The sequence below is a fragment of the Thunnus maccoyii genome, chromosome 18 (genome assembly GCF_910596095.1).
Source record: "Thunnus maccoyii chromosome 18, fThuMac1.1, whole genome shotgun sequence".
NCBI classification, from domain to species: Eukaryota; Metazoa; Chordata; class Actinopteri; order Scombriformes; family Scombridae; genus Thunnus; species Thunnus maccoyii.
Window position 1 is genome coordinate 17683728 of NC_056550.1, and position 20116 is coordinate 17703843.

Below are 20116 nucleotides of genomic sequence, written 5' to 3' on the forward strand. Positions count from 1 at the left end.
CTTATATCATTCTGAGGGTGTTGAACCCAAAATGCTCGGTAAAACGTTTGAAGATTCTCAGTCATCCAGATCATCTTCAGACATTTATCGATAGGGGCAGAAAATGGAGCCCAAAATTCCCAGCTACGCCCCTGCTTCTTCAACGTGCTCGTGTGAGGCTGGTTGGCTTAACTACAGAAAACGGAGTACATGTGATCTAGCTTCAGTTAATCTATGGCTGAACCTGACTAGTTATTAGTCCTTTACATTCAGCCTTTCTCCTTTCCACATTTCACACCTAGCACCAGGGCGCACATGGGAGCCGAGTGCACGCGCGCTCGTTCTCGCCCCAGGACTGCAAATTCCACCTTAAAAACCCCTTCTCGAGTGAAACTTTTGGCTTGAACTCAGTCGGTCCACCTTAAGCGCACACGCAAACGCAGGCAGGCGTACAGCGAGGTTTCCGCTTCTCAGTTGGGCTCGGACCGCGGCTCACGAAAAAACACCGTTTGTAACGCACAAGGTTGACGCACTAAAGGTAAGAAAAAAGCAAGCAAAGCAACCGAGCAGTAAAAGAAAAAAAAGATGTCTGAATCCAAGTACCGCGAGTGGATACTAGACACTATCGACTCGCTGCGGTCGCGAAAAGCCCGACCGGACTTGGAGAGGATTTGCCGAATGGTCCGGAGACGACACGGGTCCGAGCCCGACCGAACCTGCGCAGAACTGGAGAAACTGATCCAGGAACAAACCGTGCTGAAAGTTAACTACAAGGGCTCCATTTCGTACCGAAACGCCGCCAAGGTTCAGCGGAGGAGCAGAAAAAAAGACGATGTAACGTTAACGACGGCCGGGAGAAGGAACGCGGTGGAAGAAGCCAGTCACTCTGACTTGAGCAACGGGGACAGCGCGGTCGGTCCGGCTGACCAGGACGAGGAGGATTTGGAGGTATGTGACGGTTGATGCGAGGGGGGCACGTTTAACCGGCTCACGTCTCATTGTCACATCACACCACATTAACAGGTGGAGAGAAAAAAAACAAGGTAGGGGCTAACTGTGTGCGGTTTGCCAAAAAAATAACGTCTTTTTTGTTTCTACACGGGGGAGTGGTGAGGGGAGTGATTTGCAAGTGCACCCAAAACTGCCGCAGACGGGGAGCGGCGGGTTGGTTGGACCCCGCACGAGCGCTACCGAGGTGGAGAAGAAGAAAAAAAAAACAGAAGGTGCGCGTGAAGTCAAAGTATGGCTTTTTTGTTGCGCTGAGCCGGTTGAAAGGCACTTTAAACGGACGGTGCGCACGAGCAAACCGGACACGGGAAAAGTTGCACCGTCCTGCCCGTCTTGCAACAACCAGAGCCACCATTATCAGCAGCAGAAAGCGCTTTTCAAGCCTCAAACTCGGCGTTGAGCGAAGGGGAGGGAGGGAGAGGGAGAGGGAGAGGGGGGCAAGAGATGCGTACACACAGGCCGGAAGCTGAACACATTTTCTTTCACAATATTATCATTAAAGCATGCGCTTGACAGTGAGGGTTTTTATTTAGCGATCCAGAAGCGGAAATGTACGTTTGTATGCTCGCTGACTTGTCGATGTGGGAGTGGATGAAGGGAGGAAAAAAAAAGTCTCAAACACCGCGGATGTACGAGCCTGATGGGGGACGCTGGGACATTGTAGGGTTGTTGATTGTTTATTACGTGGGGAGCCAAAGGCGGCCAAATAAACACATCATATGTCACCGTAACACATATTCTGTCTGCCTCTGACGAGATCTCACCCCCCTTTTCCCCGTCTGGACTTAAAAAATGTGCCCATCACTATGTTTCGTCCCGTTAAACCGCAACCAAATCGATGATTATCGGTGCTAAAGTACTTCTAAAGGAGATATGTTCAGTTCACGTGTGCAAACTGCGTCTGTTTTTCGAGCGATGGACGATTGCCGACGCAGTGCATAAAGTCGAACCCCTAGATCCATTGTCGGACACGCTGCCAAGCCCGGTCACGTCTAACGCTTGGTGTCGGCTGCTATGGCCTCTCACGTCCCGTGCAGCATGACATCACTTCTATGTGACTGTCAACTATTTTTTGACAGTATTTTAAGATGAACCATAGTACTGCAAAGTAATTAAATATCAAGGAACCGGTAACACTGAGACCTGAATGTAAACGACCGCAAGCTTGGCGGATGCGCCTGTCCGATTTGGGTTAAGCTGAGATCAAACTGACTTTGTTCTCTGAAAGGCGTGTGTCGCTACAAAAACAAACGCGTTTGATTACTTTGCGCTGAATGCTTTTTGGGGCTTGTTATCCAGGTTTTACCTGAATACGATCGGGTCAAATGTAGACAGTGACGTGTCCGATAACGGACTCATTTGCGTTACTCTTTCTGCTCCGTCGCTTTTACTGTAATTCGTTGACTGTGTTCTTGTGCAGAGTCAAAGTAGACTGAGACTGGTGCTCGCTCGCATCGGAGTGTGCAGCCGTCGATATAAAGTCGGTTTCATCTGTGCTTGCTGCGGCTCGGCCCCGGGAAGCGCACCGTTAAAGACCACAGACACAATGGCGAGGTCCTTACCGCGGCTCCCCAACTCCATGCGCACTTTGGAGGAAATTTGAGAAAAACAAAAAAAAACGCCTCCCATCGGCCCTTTCTACGCTCTCGTGTGTTAAAATTATCAATCAAGAAGGCCTCTAAAGACAGGGACGCACCGAGCACATCGGCTGTTTTTTATTTTTTTATGAGCTGAGATGAAAATGATGCTGGATTGAGATCCTCGGGGGCATGATGTTTTTTGTGACGGTGTCTCGGTGAAAGTTATGTGAAATGCAGTGGTGCGATGGGTGAATGCCATTCAAGCGGCTTTTTTACAGGAGCGGGGCGGGCTTACAGTGCGCTCTTGTGCTCGACTGCTGGGTCTTGGACACGCAGTCGCACACAAGGTAATTTTTTTTTTTTTTTTTTTTACTCAGGGGCGCCGTCGACGAAACCCCACAACGAAAGGAATGAGTGCTCATGTTAAAACTAGTTACATCCATTCAGACAACATTGTATTCCCGTGTTTAACTGCGTGGAAACGCGTTTGTGGTGGAGGGGCTCTCGGTCTGTCTGCGGAGTGAACACTGCACCGCGGAAAAGGGGGACTGAGGCATTCAAAGGCAATAATTTACCACCACAGCGGTCAAATTGCGACATCTGTATGAACATGTTTCCATGTGACACGCTCAGCCTACAATTAGTAGTCAGTCATGACAACAATTCCCTGTAACCTTTGCGGGATTGTCAGCTTTTTAAGTTGTTGTCAAATAATGAACTTAATTGTTGATAGTGGCTTTTCTTCCACTGAAATAAACGTGTTTCTTATCCTCTCAAGCTTATTGTCCTTACTGATACAAGCACAGATTAGGACATACTTGATGTATGTATAATTCTGCACCCACCCCACCTTTTTGTTTGGTTGCTTTTTTTCAAATAATACATCATGTAATGATTGTAAAAGAGCCTCTTATAAAATATAATGGGATGGGGATTTTATGCTCTGGTTTTGCAGGCAGACACCTCTATGGCTATGGACACAGACAGTAATGCAGATGAGGAGGGGGCCGATGAGAGCCGGGATGGGCAGGACGGACCCTCTCCTGTGCGCACGTATGAAGATGCCGCCGTGCACTGTGCCTCTGAGCGAGCTGTCTCTGCTCCCTGCTCTCCCTCTGGCACCCGGCCTGGCCCTGGCCCTGGCCCTGGCGGCGTCCCTAGCTCGGGTCTGGACTGTGCCTCTCTCCAAAGGGCTGGTGCAAGGCCCAGCTCCTTGCCCCCCTCCAGCCCCAGGGCCCTCGCACACAATGACTGGGCTTATAGTTCTGCTGTCTGCCCAGTGGAGCGCCAGCACCCAGGAATGCAGAGAGACAAAGGTATCCACACTGCTAGAGACAGTCTAATATGCACGCCCGATATAATGGAGCACTCTAATATTGTTTCATGTGGAAGCTTCGTGCTTAGGTTTTGCACTGGATATGAAATGGAGATACAAGCCTTTAACCATCTAGATGATTAACTGCTGGGTGACATTGTTGTTGACAGTAGAAATGCCGTGGTTAATGTCAGCCAGAGACAGAGTTGCAGGAGAAATAATACATTTCCACGGTATAGCGATGCTGCTTCTGCAGTTAGAAGTGTAGGCATCCTTTGGCTTGTTTGTACCAGTTATTCAGGTTTAATAAACAGACATAAAAGAACATTCAGCTGCTTTAGTTTTTGATTAGCATTAGAATTTGCCATGAATAAAGTCAGGTGTGGACAATATGGATTATATCAGTGTATTATGTAAATGGTCTCCTCTCATGTGTGTTAGCAGCAGTCATGAAGCCAGCAGTCCACTCTGTAACTATCAGCCCATGTGCTTTAAAGAACAACGTGAAGAAGGAGGATGAAGGCAAGGCGGAGGATAGTGGCCTTTTGCCTGACCAGTTGGTACCAGACTATGCAGCACGACTGGTAATTGGCCCATGTTCCTTTTGTGACAAATAATACCACCTGTATTTCTGCCGCTTCTTTGATCTTTCTGCTTTCTACGTGACATTTTCATGTTTGACTTGTTTTGTTTTGTTTTGTTTGGCCAACAGGAGGAGAGCAGGAATGTATCGGATGGGAGATCACAGACACTGTCTTTGCTATCTGACAACTGTGAGTTACATAGTTTCTTGTTTTTTAAGAAGCTGCTGTGTGACCTGCATCTGTTCATTCTCATTCTGGGAAATGGCTCCCAATAAAACACACGCAATGTTAAAGGAATTAACTAATGACAGCTTGTATTTCAAAGACTATTATTTGGCCTTCTCTTGTTCTTGCCTGGAGGCTTGCTGAAGATTTTTTGAATGCTTGACAAGCTTGTCCTGCGACCTTTCAACCAGGTAGCACTAGGGATTTAACGGTTCATGTGTTTGTCCCGCATTGTCGGTACATGATGTTCGGTTTGATATGTGATTTTCCTCAGTTTAGTATGCTCCCTGACCTAAACAATTACAGTCAAAATAGTTTAATAATCCTCTTACTCACACATGCGAAACAATAATTCTAGTGCTTGATATATGCTAGCCGGCTTAGCCAAGTTACCTTGGTTACCCGTGCTCATGTAGCGTCTCTGCTGTCATTATTATTAAAATACGCACTCTCTGTAGTGAAACTATATCGCGTCTCCCCGTCCCCCTCCTCTCTCTGTGACGGTCGACTTTTCACTCCGCCTTTGAGTAAACAAATTTGATTTCTGACGTGGTCACACAGCACGTCGTAAGAACCGGTTCTCAGTGACCATAAATCACCATAAAACAGCTGTCAGCAGGTGTTCTGACTCCTTGCGGGAAACAGAAGGGTTGTTTTCCTTTTTCACTGCAGCACAATTAAACTGTCTCAGTAATAGTTTTGTCCAATGAGCAGTTGTTGGATGTTTACATTTTCCAAAATGAAGGACCAAAGGAATCATTTTCTTCCTTTCTTTTTCCTGCTTTACCGAAAGTATACCGAACCGTGACCCTAAAAACGAGCTGTGGATTTTGTGTGCTGTTACACCCCTACGTAGCACTCATTTTGGTTGTTGGAAGTTGTTGCTGATAATATGCTGCCCTTTTGCAATGCTGCACTATTGACAGCAGTGGCTTGTAAATGTGGGAATCTGGAGACTTGATACAGTTTGATCTAGTTTTGACCTTGATGCGTTATGATTTTCATTCGAGGAAAATCTCTACACGACCACATTATAAATATAAAACTGCAGAGGGTTTCTAAAAGCTGCTTTTAAGTGCTGCTTGGTTGATACTGTATGTACTATATGTTTACACTTACAGATGGTTCTTAATAATTCAGTAATCATCTTCTTCATATTTTATGTTATGTCTGTATTTGCATATATGCCAGGCAACATGAACATTTCAGATGTTTGTATGGATTTAATAATAATAATAATAATAATAATAATAATAATAATGATAATAAACTTTGTTTGTATAGCATCTTTCATACAGGAAATGAAGCTCAAAGTGCTTCACAACAAAGAAATTACATGCACCAAGTGCTTCATGTGAAAAAAGACATAAAAGGAACATAAAAACATTAATGGAACATAAAATGGAACATAAAACCCACTTGGTAATAATAAAAATAAGATAAAAAATAAAGTGAAAATAGAATGCATAAAATCAAGTAAAATACAACATTTTGAAAGAAGCATAAGTGGTAAGCAAGGTGCACAAAATAATTTCAGGCCTGTATCAAGAAAGTCATAGCTAGTTAAAGGCTAAAGTGAAGACATAAGTTTTCAGCTTTCTTTTAAAGGTATTTGGCGAGCTGGTTTCCCTGATATCTATCGGTAGTGTGTTCCATAGCTTTGGGGCGTAATTGACAAAGGCTGCATCCCCGATTTTCTTTCAGTGCTTGCTGGGAACCTCCAGTAAACCAGCAGCAGATGATCGCAGAAGGCATATAGTTAACAAGGGAGTTAGCAGTGTAGCTTGGTCCTAGCCAATTAAGGGCTTTTGTATATAAGGATGAGGACCTTAAAATCAATTCTAAATGTTACAGGAAGCCAGTGCAGAGCAGGTAAAACTAGACTAGTGTGCTCTCTCCTCTTGGTTCTGGTTAATAGCCAAGCTGCAGAGTTTTGAATGAGCCGAAGTCTCTCAGTGTTTTTTTGGGGGGTTTTTGTCGGGAGGCCAGTAAAAAGTGCGTTACAATAATCAAGTCGGCTTGACATGAAGGCATGAATCAGTTTTTCAGCATCTCTTTGATTTATGAATGGTCGAACTTTTGCTATATTTTGGAGGTGGAAAATTAGGTTTTCATCACCTTGTTAATGTGTGACCTGAAGTTTAGATCTGAATCTAAGACATAACCAAGACTTGTAACCTCAAATTTAATCCAGGGAGGTAATTTCCCCAGATGATTATACAGCATTTCTCTTTTTGTTTTAGGGCCGACTTGTAAGATTTTCAGTTTTATCCTTGTTAAACTTTAAGAAATTATTGTTCATCCATTTATTTATTGCTAGAAGACAGGTAGTAATGGAGTGCATAGCTGCAGCATCATTTGGTTCAGCAGAGATGTACAGCAGTTTGTCATCCACATAACTATGGAAACATTCATTGTGCTCTCTGTTGATGTCACCAAGTGGCAGCATGTATTGTGAGAATAATTATGGACCAAGGCAGCTCCCTGGTGCATGTCAATGTTCCTCAGACACATGATCTCCAAGACTGACATAAGCTTTCTCTCTTTGATGTATGTTTTTGAGCCAGTTTAACACACAGTCAGAAAGACCGAACAACTCTTCAAGACAATCGATTAGAATATCACGGTCAATCCTATCAAACGCTGCGCTTTGGTCTAAGAAGACAAAGATTGAGACCTTACTTTCGTCAGAGTTTAGTCTGAGATCACTGATTATTTTAAGAAGAGCAGTTTCAGTGCTGTGCTATGTTCTAAAGCCTGACTGAAATTCCTACAGGATGTTGTTTTCTTTAAGAAAGGAGTTTATTTGCACTGAAACTATATTTGCAAGTATCTTACTAATGAATGGAAGGTTGGATATTGGCCTATAGCTGGTCAGTGCATCACCATCTTGGTTGGGTTTCTTTAGTGAGGGTTTTATAACAGCTGTTTTGAAGGCATCTGGAAAGATGCCTGTTTGAAGAGATGTATTTATAATTTTCAGGACATGACTTGAAACACTGTTGAACACCCGCTTTTTAATGAAAAAGTTACTAGAGGTAAAGTTTCCAGCCTCCACATCAGTTGCTGAGGGTTCAGTTCCCAGTAGTGGTTTCTCTAGTTTGCTTGTGTACACCACCCATGAACATAAATTTCAGTTTGCAGAAACCTAAAGAGCTTGTCTCTTTGAAAATTTGACATGCTGGCTTTTAACAGAAGAAAAGTAGTCATAGATTTTCCCTCTTTAGTGAAACATTACTAAGAGACCTCCAAGCAAATGACTAACATGGCAAATCAGAAACAAACAACACTAAAATGTTTTTACCACCGCACAGGTACTATGCCTATGTGCTGTACTTGTGCTGGGTCAGGATGTGGTTTGGCTAGGAGGAGCAGTAGTACCCGTCTGAAAATGGTGGCCTCAGCTAAACATTGACCCTGCACATTTCTTATTCATTTACATTTATAACAACAGTCCTGCTAGAATCCTGTGAAAGTAGGCTGGTATAGGAAGGGTGCTGTATCAACACTCATTCACGGTAACGTAACTGTACTGAACCATGAACAAAATCTAATAGAAAAACATCCTGTGCCGTGACAGTAGAGGCCTCAGTGCAGCATACTAGTACCATGGAAAAAGCGTCAGTTTCATTTCATCACAACTCCGTAAAGGATATGAGGCGGCACATATAAAACTCTTTTTTTTTTTTTTTTTGCACGTTGATGCAGAATTGGAAAAAGTTAGAATCATGGCTCTCACATAAACTTTATTTCTGCACCACTAGTGAGCAATATGAGTGGAGCTCACCCTGAGTTTTTGCATTTCATATATAAAACAGTAGTTTGTGTTTTTATGAATGATTTGGGGCCACTAGGTAGCATACTCGAGCCGTTCATTGCAGAAAGACAGAGCATAATGGCTTTTGACATGAAAAGTAATAAGCTCTAAGAAGACATTAATGTTCCCCTCGCACTATCCTGTTCTCACTTTCCAGGAAATACGGATGTGTTTCGCCTACACGTTGTCAAAGTGTCACATTAATAAAAACCAGTGAAATCTACTATGCAGTGTCCTCGTGATCATTAAAGAAACACTGCAGACAACATGAAGTTAATCAAGGAATTCCCCAGCAGATATCATGATATCCATTAAATCAGTGTCTCTATCGTTGTAAAATCTGATGAACATTTATAATAATTTAGCTTCCGTTTTGTTCACAGGTACATTTAAGAAGAAGATAGATATATCATCCTTCACAGCAGCTGAAGACAGTCTTCTGAATGGTGGTAAAAGTGATGATATGTGAGTATTATGTGTTTTTTATTTTGCATTCTTTTGTAAATGTTCCTCTACTTCTCCACAGTGATGTGATACATCTTTTTCACCAGTCTCAAATAGTAAATGTACATATTACTGAGGGACAGACACATAAGAAAAAATCCAAATAACTACACAGGCTTCCTAAATGTTGGAAAAAAACAAAATAAGTGAGACATTACCTGCTTGTGTGGTCGTTGTTTTTGACTCTTTTTCATCTGATCTCTCTCCAGCTCTGTGAAGAAGGAGAAGATGAGTCAGAACTTGTTGCAGTGGACTGTGGCAGATGTGGCCAGTTATTTTTCAGCTGCAGGCTTTCCAGAGCAGGCTGTGGCATTTCGAACACAGGTTGGTGCACCACCACAGGCTGCCACAGAGGGCGCTACATATACACTGAAAACTAAACTTATGTTCCATCACACAATGCATTTTCAGAGGCAGTTCATAGAAAAATGTGTTGCACCGTCCCAAAAATTTGCATTAGGATGTGACAGTTTTATTTGTGTGCATAAACCTGCATGGTAAAAGATGCTAGAAAAGAAAACTGTCTGTCTTGTCTCTTAAAATACAAGCTTTTTCACACAATTTTAGAGCTTCAATAGTTTTTTCTCTCCCCCCCCCAACAGGAAATTGATGGAAAGTCCCTTCTCCTAATGCAGCGCAGTGACGTGTTGACCGGTTTGTCCATCCGACTCGGCCCTGCCCTCAAAATCTACGAGCGCCACGTAAAGGTGCTGCAGAGGACCCACTTCCTGGAATACGAAGACCTCTGAAGTGGCGATGCATCGTTTGCGCTCACGTGACCCGACAGACAATGCTGCGTTGACCCAAACGTGCATGCACAGTGCCCTCTCCCATCTGGATCCTGCCACCCACCTTCATATATATAGTATATGTAGAAGGTGTGTGGAGGGGGAAAGGCTGCGGTGGAATCAACTTTCACTGTGAGAATGACCAGTAACTAAAAGACATTCATCCTACCTCTCATTATGGTCTTTGGTTTTCAAATGGTTTTTCATTTCACCCACGTACAATTGCACTGTCAAGGGAACGGACTGCTACGTTCAGAGTATGTTTTAAAAAGGAGGAGCAGTGACCTTTTCTGCAAGAGTAAAAGCTGGATAACGCAGCCAGTGAAGGGGACTGAGTCTCGCACCAAGTGGACCAACTATGGGCAAATGTACCTATAGAGACATGACTTGCATAGTGCTGTGGCCAAAGCGTTGTCACAGTTTGGGGTCCATAAGAACATGTCGAGGCTCTGAAATTTCTCACTTTATCCTCCCTGTATCTATTACGGTACGTTCTGTTAGTACAGAAACTGCTCATAAGTCGCACAGATAAACATAAAGCGCATCTGTTGTGCATTTTTCCTTTTCTCATCTGATGAGTTGGACTAAATGTCATCAAAGTGCTGGGGAAGTCAGACTATCTACATATCTGCAGCAAAAGTCAACAGTCTGATGCCACCAATTGCTGCTGACGTTGGATTATGCCGTCAGTGTCTCGGACATAACCAATACGATGTACTACTACCTGCTGGCAAGGCAATATGTTGTTGTTTTTTTCTTGTTATATCTTATTTAGAAATGACTGTGGTCCAACTTAATACAGTTGAATTTTGGGGAACAATTGCAGATATACAGGAAATGTGCGGCCTAGTGGAATTTGCTTTCATACACAAGCAAAATAAAGTACTTTTGGGGAAATGTTATTGTAATACTGAATATATTGTTTTAAACTTAATACAACTGCTCAGTGCCTGTTTATGGAGCAGATACCTTGATCCAATGCAATATTTTATGTTATCATCCATTTATAATTTGTCGAATGTCTATTTGTGTGAAGATATAAGCCAGCCACTTTAATTGTGACATTCCATACGATGTAGTCTACATCTCCAATGTATTTCCTCCCCTTTTTATCTGTAACAGTGACACTTCTTCCAGAGTCACAAATAAAGCTCATGTCTCTCTGTTCAGTCACTTGTTTTGTGATGCAGTTTATTACCCTTTTTTTTTAATTCACAGTTCACTTACAAAGAGTTTCAGTGAGTCAGCCATCACCTTGAGAGGGTGTGAGGGCTGGTGATGGCCCTTTTCAGTCTCAATAAAATATTGTACAAAGTTTCCACTCCAGATAAACATACATAGATTGCAGCATGTGTTTTTTTCCCCCAATAAAACCAAAGTTCCTTGTTTAATCTGAAGGTTGAGTTGATGCAGCACTCTGTGAAATGCACATTCAGTGAAAATGGAATAGCAGGGAATTAAATTGTCATTGAATGTGTTTTTTTCCAATGACCTGTATCCAATGTGGTGAAGCACCATCGTGGCAAGTTTCTGATTGTATTCAACTGTTTTGTCGCTGCACAAATCTTCAGATTAGTACAAAAATAATAGAGTAGAAAAAGGATCTGCACAACTCAGATAAGGCGGACATATGTGATGATGGTTCGATAACTGAAACCTGGTCTGTTTACTTTTCAATTGCACACTTTTTTCATCATATAAGTTTATCGAAGTAAGAAGATTTTTGTAGTTTAACTGTATGTGAATGTTATCAGCAGGGTGCAGATCCTTTTTTTTTTCTATTATTTTTCAATGTGAGAAATACTCTTGATCTATGTACAGAAAAAAAAAAAAAGTTTTCTTCAGCTATGGTGGAAAATGTGGGAATCAGCATACAATTTCTAATCCAGGACTAATAGCAGTACCATAGTATAAAGGTCACTTGGATCAGTCAGATCAGTAGAATACTGATCCACAACGCTGTCAGCTCCAGGCTGCACACTAGTTTGACAATGCAGATTAGCCTCTTGGTTTCCCAGCTCTGTGGGAAACCTACTGATTAGTCTGCCAAAAGCTATGGAAATAATGTGATATTTTAAAAACTAAACAACGCCCTCCGTCAAACATTTTACAACTTACCACAGTAGCAAAATAAAAAGGACATATTTTCATCCTCTTGCTCTTCAAGATCACATACAACATTAAATTAAGACTTTGCTGCATTTAAATTTAACTCTGAAGGCTTCCTTTGCCTGTAACAGTCCTGCATTCACCAGTCCAACACTCAGAGTAACTGCAACCGCCGCTGCTTGTTACAGAGTGACATGTAAGGAAGTATTACTGTACATGAAACGCGTGTGACCAAAATCCATCCGTGATGTCAACCTCAGCACACGCATTCTGACAGCCCGATGGATGGAGGGGCCTGATCGGTGAGGGAAAGGGGGGGCGAGGGGGGGCTGGATGTGTGTAGCAACTGTTTTTCTCTACCAGGCTCTAAAGGATGAAGGGGAGTATGGAGGAGCGTAAGGTAGGATAATCTCTGAACTCCTTTAAGTAGCTGCGGTGTTTGCCTTTGGCCCACACAGTCATCTGGATGAAGGCCACGACAGTGAAGAAAGCCACAGGCACACACTGGGTCATCACTGTGAAGCCGATCCAGGAACCCAGCTGTGAGTAAGACGTTTACACAGAAACATACACGCATAAACAAATATGCTCACATACAGTATGAATTGAGATTCACAGTACGTTAGTAAAAATGTGCTGCAACCAGTAGATGGCAGCAATAATGTATCTTACACTGCATGGATCAACTACAGATTACTGGGTTGTACTAAAAGATTAATAGTTACATTCAGTAATGTAGTGTTGAAACATGAAAAAACACAATTTCATATTAATTTTAAAAATAAAACTAAATTTTCTGTTACTGATTTTTCAAATTTTAATCAAACTAACACACTGTATATCTGACTGACCTGACTGTGAAAACTTGACCAAGACTTTTCTACATCACCCTTGATCTCCTTCATAAGGACATGTTAAAAAAAATTATTTCTATGATAAAATTACACTTGAGAATCTGCTTACCTCATATGTATAGTTTGGACAAGAAACCAGCCAAAAAATCCATGTGAATGGATTTTTCGTTGGGTAAGGAATCTTCTTCATTTTTGAACCTGAGATGATAAACACAAATCAATATTTCATTGCCCTGAACTTCGTTTAAAGTGTCACTGACCTAAAAAAGCTAATTAACAACATTGTTACAAAGTGCTCACCTGCTGCTTTGAGGTTACGAAGCGCAACATGGATGGAAAAATTCCCTACTTGACAGAACTGTTGGAATAAAGACATCCAAAGATGAGCATCTACATAACAGCTCGTTACTTTTTAAGATGCCAGAAACATACAACTTCAACAGAGCTCAGACTTACCAAGAAAACGTAAAGTCCCTTATTCACCTGCTGCTCCCCGTAATCTGTGTGATGTGTCATAGAAACATGGATTAAGGCGAAGGCCAACCTCAGGTGATGAGTTAAACTGAGAATTGCAGCGTTCAGCACTTACATGGTGTGGTGTAGAGAGGGTGGTTAATGTAGTACGCCATCCAAGCTGCAGAGCACCAGTAATAGCCACAGTTCTGGAACAGAGAGCGGGACTATAATAAGTCAAACTGTCAACAGAGTTCCACACACATTTGCGTCAGATTTCTGAGAATAATTACACAGCACAAAATAATAATATACACTGCACATTCAGAAGCCAAAGTATGTGGCTCAGTCACCTTAAATATGTTTCTGAGAGGCATGGTCCCATGGGAGATACGATGGACGAACAACGTTTCCAGAATCCTCTTTATGTAGTGGAAGGAGTGACACATGCAGGCCAAGCTGTGACGGGACACACACACACACACACACAAATGCACTTACATATTTAACTGTGATTAATACATTGCCCCTCTGCAGTCCATTACACTTGGCCCTGACTCTGTGTCAACACAGCAATATGTTTCACGACTGTTTGTCATGTGGAAGGGGGGCATCTGCGCAAAGCTTGGGATTGTGTGACACACCGTGGCAACATCTCAACACATCCCTGAAAACATAAGCAAGCTGACACTCACTGTACAACCCAGTGCTTGCTGCTGGTGAAGTCGTATTTCGGAGCATAGATGAAGGGCAGACGGAAGTAGAACATTAAGTAGATGAGCAGTGGACCAGCACACTCTGTCAGGAACACCTGAAGTAAGCAAGACAGAAATGCTTTAAAATATAGCTTCCTTGATTTGCAGCCAGATGCATGAGAAGAAGTGCAAAAATATGCTAAAACCCCCCCAAAACAGTCATAAATAAACCCCCGACTGCATCACAATTAACAGCCCTAACAATGAACTCTAATAGAAAATACACTAACTAGTGTTGACCAATTTAATGGCACAGGGAATAAAATATTTTCTCCTTGTTAGACAAGCACTTTGCCAGTCTAACCTCTCTAATGGGAGAAAATGCAACTAAGACCAGCATGACTCTGTCTTTCTTAAGAACTTAATATTCAACGTGTACCCACGGAGCAAATGAGACATTAAGACAGCTTGTAATACCAGCTTTCCACAAATTGTATGATCAAGCAAAGAAGCACAGCTGACAGTGAAATTGATATCTGAATCAGCACCTCGAGTGGAGCCCTGGCTCAGCATGCCTGACCAATAGCTACTGGTGGTCTCTGCTGGGGCACTTCATGCTGCTCCACTCTCACTATCACTCTGCAGCCTGGCAGGGCGCTGGGGGTTGTGTCAGGGTTGATAAGGACAGAGAATGCGCGGAGGCTCGGTGGGTAAGGTTGAGTAAAGAGGCACAGTGAAAGGCAAGTGAGAGGTCAGGGGGATAAACACCTTTGGGAGAAATGGGGCCATGAGATTATATGTCCTAGGACAGAGGACAGGCATAGCAGGAGGTGAGAGAAAAACGAACCACAGCAAATCACCTCTGTCTGTCACTGTGGGGTTGATATTTATATTCAAGTTGGTGAGAGAGTGTCTGTTTATATTTAAAATAAAATAATTTTAAAAGATCATACCAGTGATTCCGCATGCTTTAGCCAATTAAGTGCAAATCATGTATACTTTACAGGCCATTTTGCAATCAGATTCAGAAGACAAACATGTAAATTTGCACTTCGAGAAAAAGATCATGTGGATTTAGTCATTTCTTGCATTAAAAAGGTTGCTGTTCAGAGGGTGACATTCACATCTTGAATGTTGAAGCACCCTTGAAATCAGCAACAATCACATTTAAAGGTTGGCAAGTTGATTTTAATTACTGACATGTAGGGAAACCCGTGGAAGGTGGAAATCAATTGAACAACATGTGGTATACTTAAGAATAATGTAAAGCATGTATTATTTGACTTGACTGATTAATTGGCCAATGAATGACTAATGCTCGATTGTACTTTTATTCCTTAGTTGTAATTAAAGGGGTTATACATTTAAAAAATATTTTCAGAGTGACTGCTGCTGTGCTGCTGCAACAAAAGAAAGAATCTGAGAGGGAGATGTGTTTAATTTTATCCTTGTGATGCACTATTATTATGTTTTAGGATGGTTCAGACTGTCTGTGATTCATGTGCGTGCTCGGGTGGACTCACAGTTCCCCATGTGACTTGGGGTCCTAGGTCACTGAAGTAAAAGCTGGCTGTGGTTCCCACAGGAAGTGTCTGGAGAACTTCCTCATCCCTGAGACACTTGCCCTCTGAAAAACATGTCCGACCGCAACAATCAGCCGAGATAAGACCAGGCGACATCGCATGACTTCAACACAACACCTATCAATCAACTGAGTTGAATAAAAGCAGAATGAAAATAGTGGTTGGCAGACGTACTTGCATCCAAACGCAGGGATTGTCTGGCTGGATACCACTTTGGATCTGTCAAAATAGAGAGTAACTTTACTGGATAGATTTTTTTTTATTAAAAATGAACAGCAACCAAATGCAAAATCACAAATTTGTCTCAAATTCTTACTCACATGATTTGTGAAACAAAGCCTTAATATCCAAAATAGTGGCAGTTGGCTCCACCTACAATCAAAATGTAAAAATAAACCAATACTCAAGATAGTATTATTATCAGCAACATTAGTGTAGAGAATGCAATATTGATATTTTCCACTGAGTACTAAAATAAAAAAACAGAAGTCATCTGTTTTATTGTCTATACAACAGAAGTTTTAATTTATTTATTTTCATCTGCAAAGTGATCCCTCATGTTGTGGACTCGACTCCGCACATGTACAAAAAGCTGCTAATCGTGCGTGCCTTCCTGTCTCTTGGCCCAGTGCAGCATTAATAGGCATGTACCATAGCTGGAACAGAAAATTCCTATGAGATGAAGAGGGAATTCTCACCTCCTAACTGCAACCCTCGCTCAATAGTAACGTAACTGATAATGGCTGCACTTGACCGGGCTGCCTCTGAAGTAGATGATTATCTGTAAAATTAGCCGTCTGCTCACAGCGATGACTCTGTAGTTCTTGAGCTAAAACAAACATGTTTCCTCTGACTTCATTGAAAAGTAATCACATTCTCTGCTTGTGCTACTTTTAGAACAAGGGTTTTGAATTGTGAAACTGTAAAAGGAATGCACTGAGAGGTGATAAACTGCAGTAGTTGACTGTAAAAGCTAAGTTCTCAAGCATTCTTTGTGTTTTTGATATAGGAGTGTGATCAGAATGCATCATACACTAGTTAAAGTAATATCAGCCTTATAAAGGCATGTGTAAGTAGAAACTGTCCATCAACCAGACGCTCACCTTGTCCAGCAGTAGCAGTTTCTCCTTAGTCTTTAAATCCACAATCTCCACCTCAAAGTAAACAATCCTTTTGGCCTTTTTGGGAGGTTTAGGTTTCGGCCTTGGTGCAGATTTCTTCTCAGGTTCTGCGCTACTCCCACCAGTCTTTGCCTCTAAAGCGAGTACATCCATGACACTGTTTGAAACCTCAACAGCCTAGTGAAATGATCCTTGATATGTCCAGTGACACTGGTTGTCCTCTGCTGGTATGGGTATAGCAGGTCCCAGGTCACCCTGAACACAACTGTCGGTCAGGGTGTCCACAAGTGTGTCCTCTTTGGTGTTTTTCTGGACTCTCTGAATAGCCCTCCACCTCCTGAGGAAGAATGGGAGAAATATGTGAGACCATAAACACTTTTTTCTCCAGTTCGAGTGTGATTATGGGAAAAGGTGGAAGCAAGCCAGCAAGAAAGAAAATGCGTGGAAGAAGAGCTGGCTTGACGTGAAATGAACCTGCTTCTCACCTGAATGGCTGGCTCTTCATGATCCAGAGCCCCCCTTCATGCAACAAAACGCACTGAAGACGAAACTGGAGAGGCCCAAGACATAATCCATAGTGCGCCATTTGCAAAGCTAAATATAAGTCGCCTGATTTGCTCTGCACGCACCGGCTTGGTAACCTTGGGAAGCCACATACAGCTCTACCCAGTGACAGTTGCCAATGTGCTCTCATTAGACCTACAAGACACATCTCCTGTCTGCTCTGCTCCTCGCTTGGTTACACAGTGACGGGCCCCATTAAAAGCCCGATCCATGATGAAAGACCTCCACATGCCAACACATCCCCACCCCTTCCCCCAGACCACCTGTGAGGCTGGTATTCTTTTCTCTTTATGACCTCCAGAGCAAAGACAAACATGTTTATTTCAGTGTCTATGTGCATGGTTCAAGGTTTGTGCTCTGACTGAGCGACATGGCTTCTAAAATACTTCAGGGAGGATGGTTGGTGGGAGGAGCGTGAAGAAAATGCTGATTGGGAGAAGATCAGAAATGCCTTTCGTCGCAAAGGGTCAGCTCATCACAAGCACATGGCCAACTGCATATCTATATTCTACAGTCTATATATAACTGGCAGGAGCAGTCCGAGCCAGCAGTTTGCATTCCAAGATCATTTTTGAGTCTTGTACTTTCTGCTATACCTAACCCCTTCTTTTATATTAACGATCAGAAACACTACAATATATGAGAAAAATCTCAAATGTATGCTGAACTCTACTTCTGATTCAAAGGTGGTAACACTTTGGTCTGACATGATGTTCTCTCTCTTGTGTTTGCTGAAAGTTATAACATGAGTCTATGTGGGATCAATGATTTTAAAAAGACATGCTTAGACAATAGTCATTGTTACTTTCTTAATACAAAGTCACATTTATAATATGAAGAATCTTTAAAATGCCTGTTTTTACTTACATAACTGACAACTTGACATATACATTGCAGTTTTTCTTTAATGTCTGTTGTTTAAATTAACATGAACAATCTTGAAGGTGAAATGTGGGTCGAAATGTGTCAGAGGCTTTTGATGTAATTATGTGTAAATTTCGTAATCTGTGTGGTGTTGTATTGAATTGCATTATATTATATGGTCTTATATAAGAGTGCAAGGTAATGAGGAAATGTGGGGTAGGTGGACAATTGTAGGGAGGAAACCGATGACTCTCACCTGTATCAGAGGGTGTGGAGGATCACGCTGGAATAAAAGGGCGCATTTGAACAACTGGACGGCGCGTGAGAGATTCAACAGCTTCTGTGGTGAAGTGGTGGGAGGGTGCTGTCGCAACTTTTAGCGTTGCCGACAGTCAAGCAGGGGATCCGTTCCTGTGTTAGAGGTTGGAGGCTGGACACCCCCTTTAGATAGAAAGAGGCCGGGAACTAGTAAGTGCCTTTGCCTGTGCTTCACGGCGGTGTGATCATCGTGACTTCAGTGCACACATCACCTCACGCCTTCTCACGCATGTCGTCTGTCGTCACTGTTTTTGGCATCCTGGGGCATCGAGTGTTTCTGTGGGCGCGTCTTGGTCCAACGGGAGACTTCATTTTCGCGCCCCAAAGGGGGGTCTAAACACTTTCATGTTTAATATGTGTGTATACATATATGTATATTTTATTATGTATTTATTTATTTTTGTCTTGGTCTATATATGATAGATTAAACATAGATTTTAGTAATTTGACACCCTGCCAAGGGCCCCTGAAGAGGAAACGCTGATAGGTGAGGGGGCCCTCTGCCTCCCTCTACTGGTAAAACTGGTTCTGACCTGCCTACAGGTTGGAGAGGTCATTATTGATTCATGTGCATTTTGATACTGTGTTCCATTAGTGTGCAGTGTACTGATTACTGTGCGTTTGGCACTGTCTATAGTGTTTCTTCCAGGGTGTGTGTGTGAAAAGTTTATCCTAATTCACTTGCAGTGCTGTGTGTTGTAGGGTGTAGGGTGGCCATCTGTGCCTATAGGGGTTGACCTCTGTGTGGAAGTTTTGTTTTGGGGTGTGTAGTTGTAGTTTTTAATTTTGTATCTTCAATATAAGTTTTTTTTGTACCATATATCTGTCTGTGTGGTGAATATTCTCTTGCCTCACCTGACCAGACTGGTGGCAGCCTTACACTACCTTAAAATCTTTGATAACTAAAGTTTATTACAATATGTATAATGTACAATATAGTACAATGTGACGCAATACAACACCACAAAACCCTTTGTATAAATGTGAATTATAACTTGTCGACAAAAAAGAGCAAAACTGAGCAAAGATAGGATCTGTTGTAATGCTATTATGATCCTGTACAGGTTTACTAACGTGTTAGTAAACCTGTACTGTCATATAGGTGTTACTGTCATATAGGTGTTACTGTCACTATAGGTGTTACTGTCACTTTAGTGTCACCCTCTTTAGATATCAAGCAATAAATTCTTATGGAAAATACTTATGAAAGTAGGCACCTTCTGCTGCAAGGAGTTCACAAAAATTTCTGCAGGTTTATTTCATTAAAAAGAGCAGAGCCTAAAAGTCCTAGTCCAATGCGTAAAGAACCTAAGAGCTGTTCAAACCTCAGTAAATGTTATTCAGTAAATGTTATTATAAGAGCATTGGTGCCAACCAGCCCACCATCCAACACTTGTACACCTTCAGAGGCAGGAAACAGGAAGGGACGAACATACACACCTACAGACCCTGAACATAACTTATACCTACTTCCTCCCTCTGGTGGTACATTAAAACAACCAGACACAGAGGCAGTTTATCACACTCATTCATGGTTAATTTAGCCATGTGGAGTCTCAGAACCATTCCTGTGCAATAACCCTGCATCTTACTTTACTTTTCAAATTATGTGTGCATCGATATGTACACACTGTCAATGTTAGTCTAAGCATACTGTACACACAGTCTCTGTATTAACTACAGCAGACAAGAGCATACAATATTCACTCCTGCCATGCACTTCTGCACTACTTACAGCGACCATATCACAACCCT

The 20116-nt window shown here is 42.2% G+C and overlaps 2 protein-coding genes across 3 annotated transcripts; one reads left to right on the plus strand and one right to left on the minus strand.

Annotated features, from left to right (window-relative positions):
* The first annotated feature begins 239 nt into the window (after positions 1–239).
* samd1a (sterile alpha motif domain containing 1a) lies at positions 240–10969 on the plus strand. Of its 2 annotated transcripts, none has more exons than XM_042392738.1 (7): positions 240–927; positions 3523–3883; positions 4324–4466; positions 4595–4655; positions 8892–8973; positions 9222–9336; positions 9615–10969. In XM_042392738.1, the coding sequence occupies exons 1-7, from the start codon at positions 565–567 to the stop codon at positions 9759–9761; spliced, it is 1272 nt and encodes a 423-aa protein (XP_042248672.1). In that variant the 5' UTR covers positions 240–564; the 3' UTR covers positions 9762–10969. The 2 variants fall into 2 exon arrangements, with proteins under 2 accessions (XP_042248672.1, XP_042248673.1); XM_042392739.1 differs by having other exon boundaries at positions 241–927; positions 4327–4466.
* A 104-nt stretch (positions 10970–11073) lies between these two features.
* tecra (trans-2,3-enoyl-CoA reductase a) lies at positions 11074–16883 on the minus strand. The gene is made up of 11 exons (XM_042392740.1): positions 16598–16883; positions 15815–15866; positions 15669–15713; positions 15435–15538; positions 13912–14027; positions 13570–13675; positions 13353–13425; positions 13220–13263; positions 13064–13121; positions 12873–12961; positions 11074–12449 (listed from the first exon to the last, which is right to left on the minus strand). Exons 1-11 carry the CDS (start codon positions 16766–16768, stop codon positions 12276–12278), a joined length of 1032 nt encoding a protein of 343 aa, XP_042248674.1. The 5' UTR covers positions 16769–16883; the 3' UTR covers positions 11074–12275.
* Between the last annotated feature and the right edge of the window lie 3233 nt (positions 16884–20116).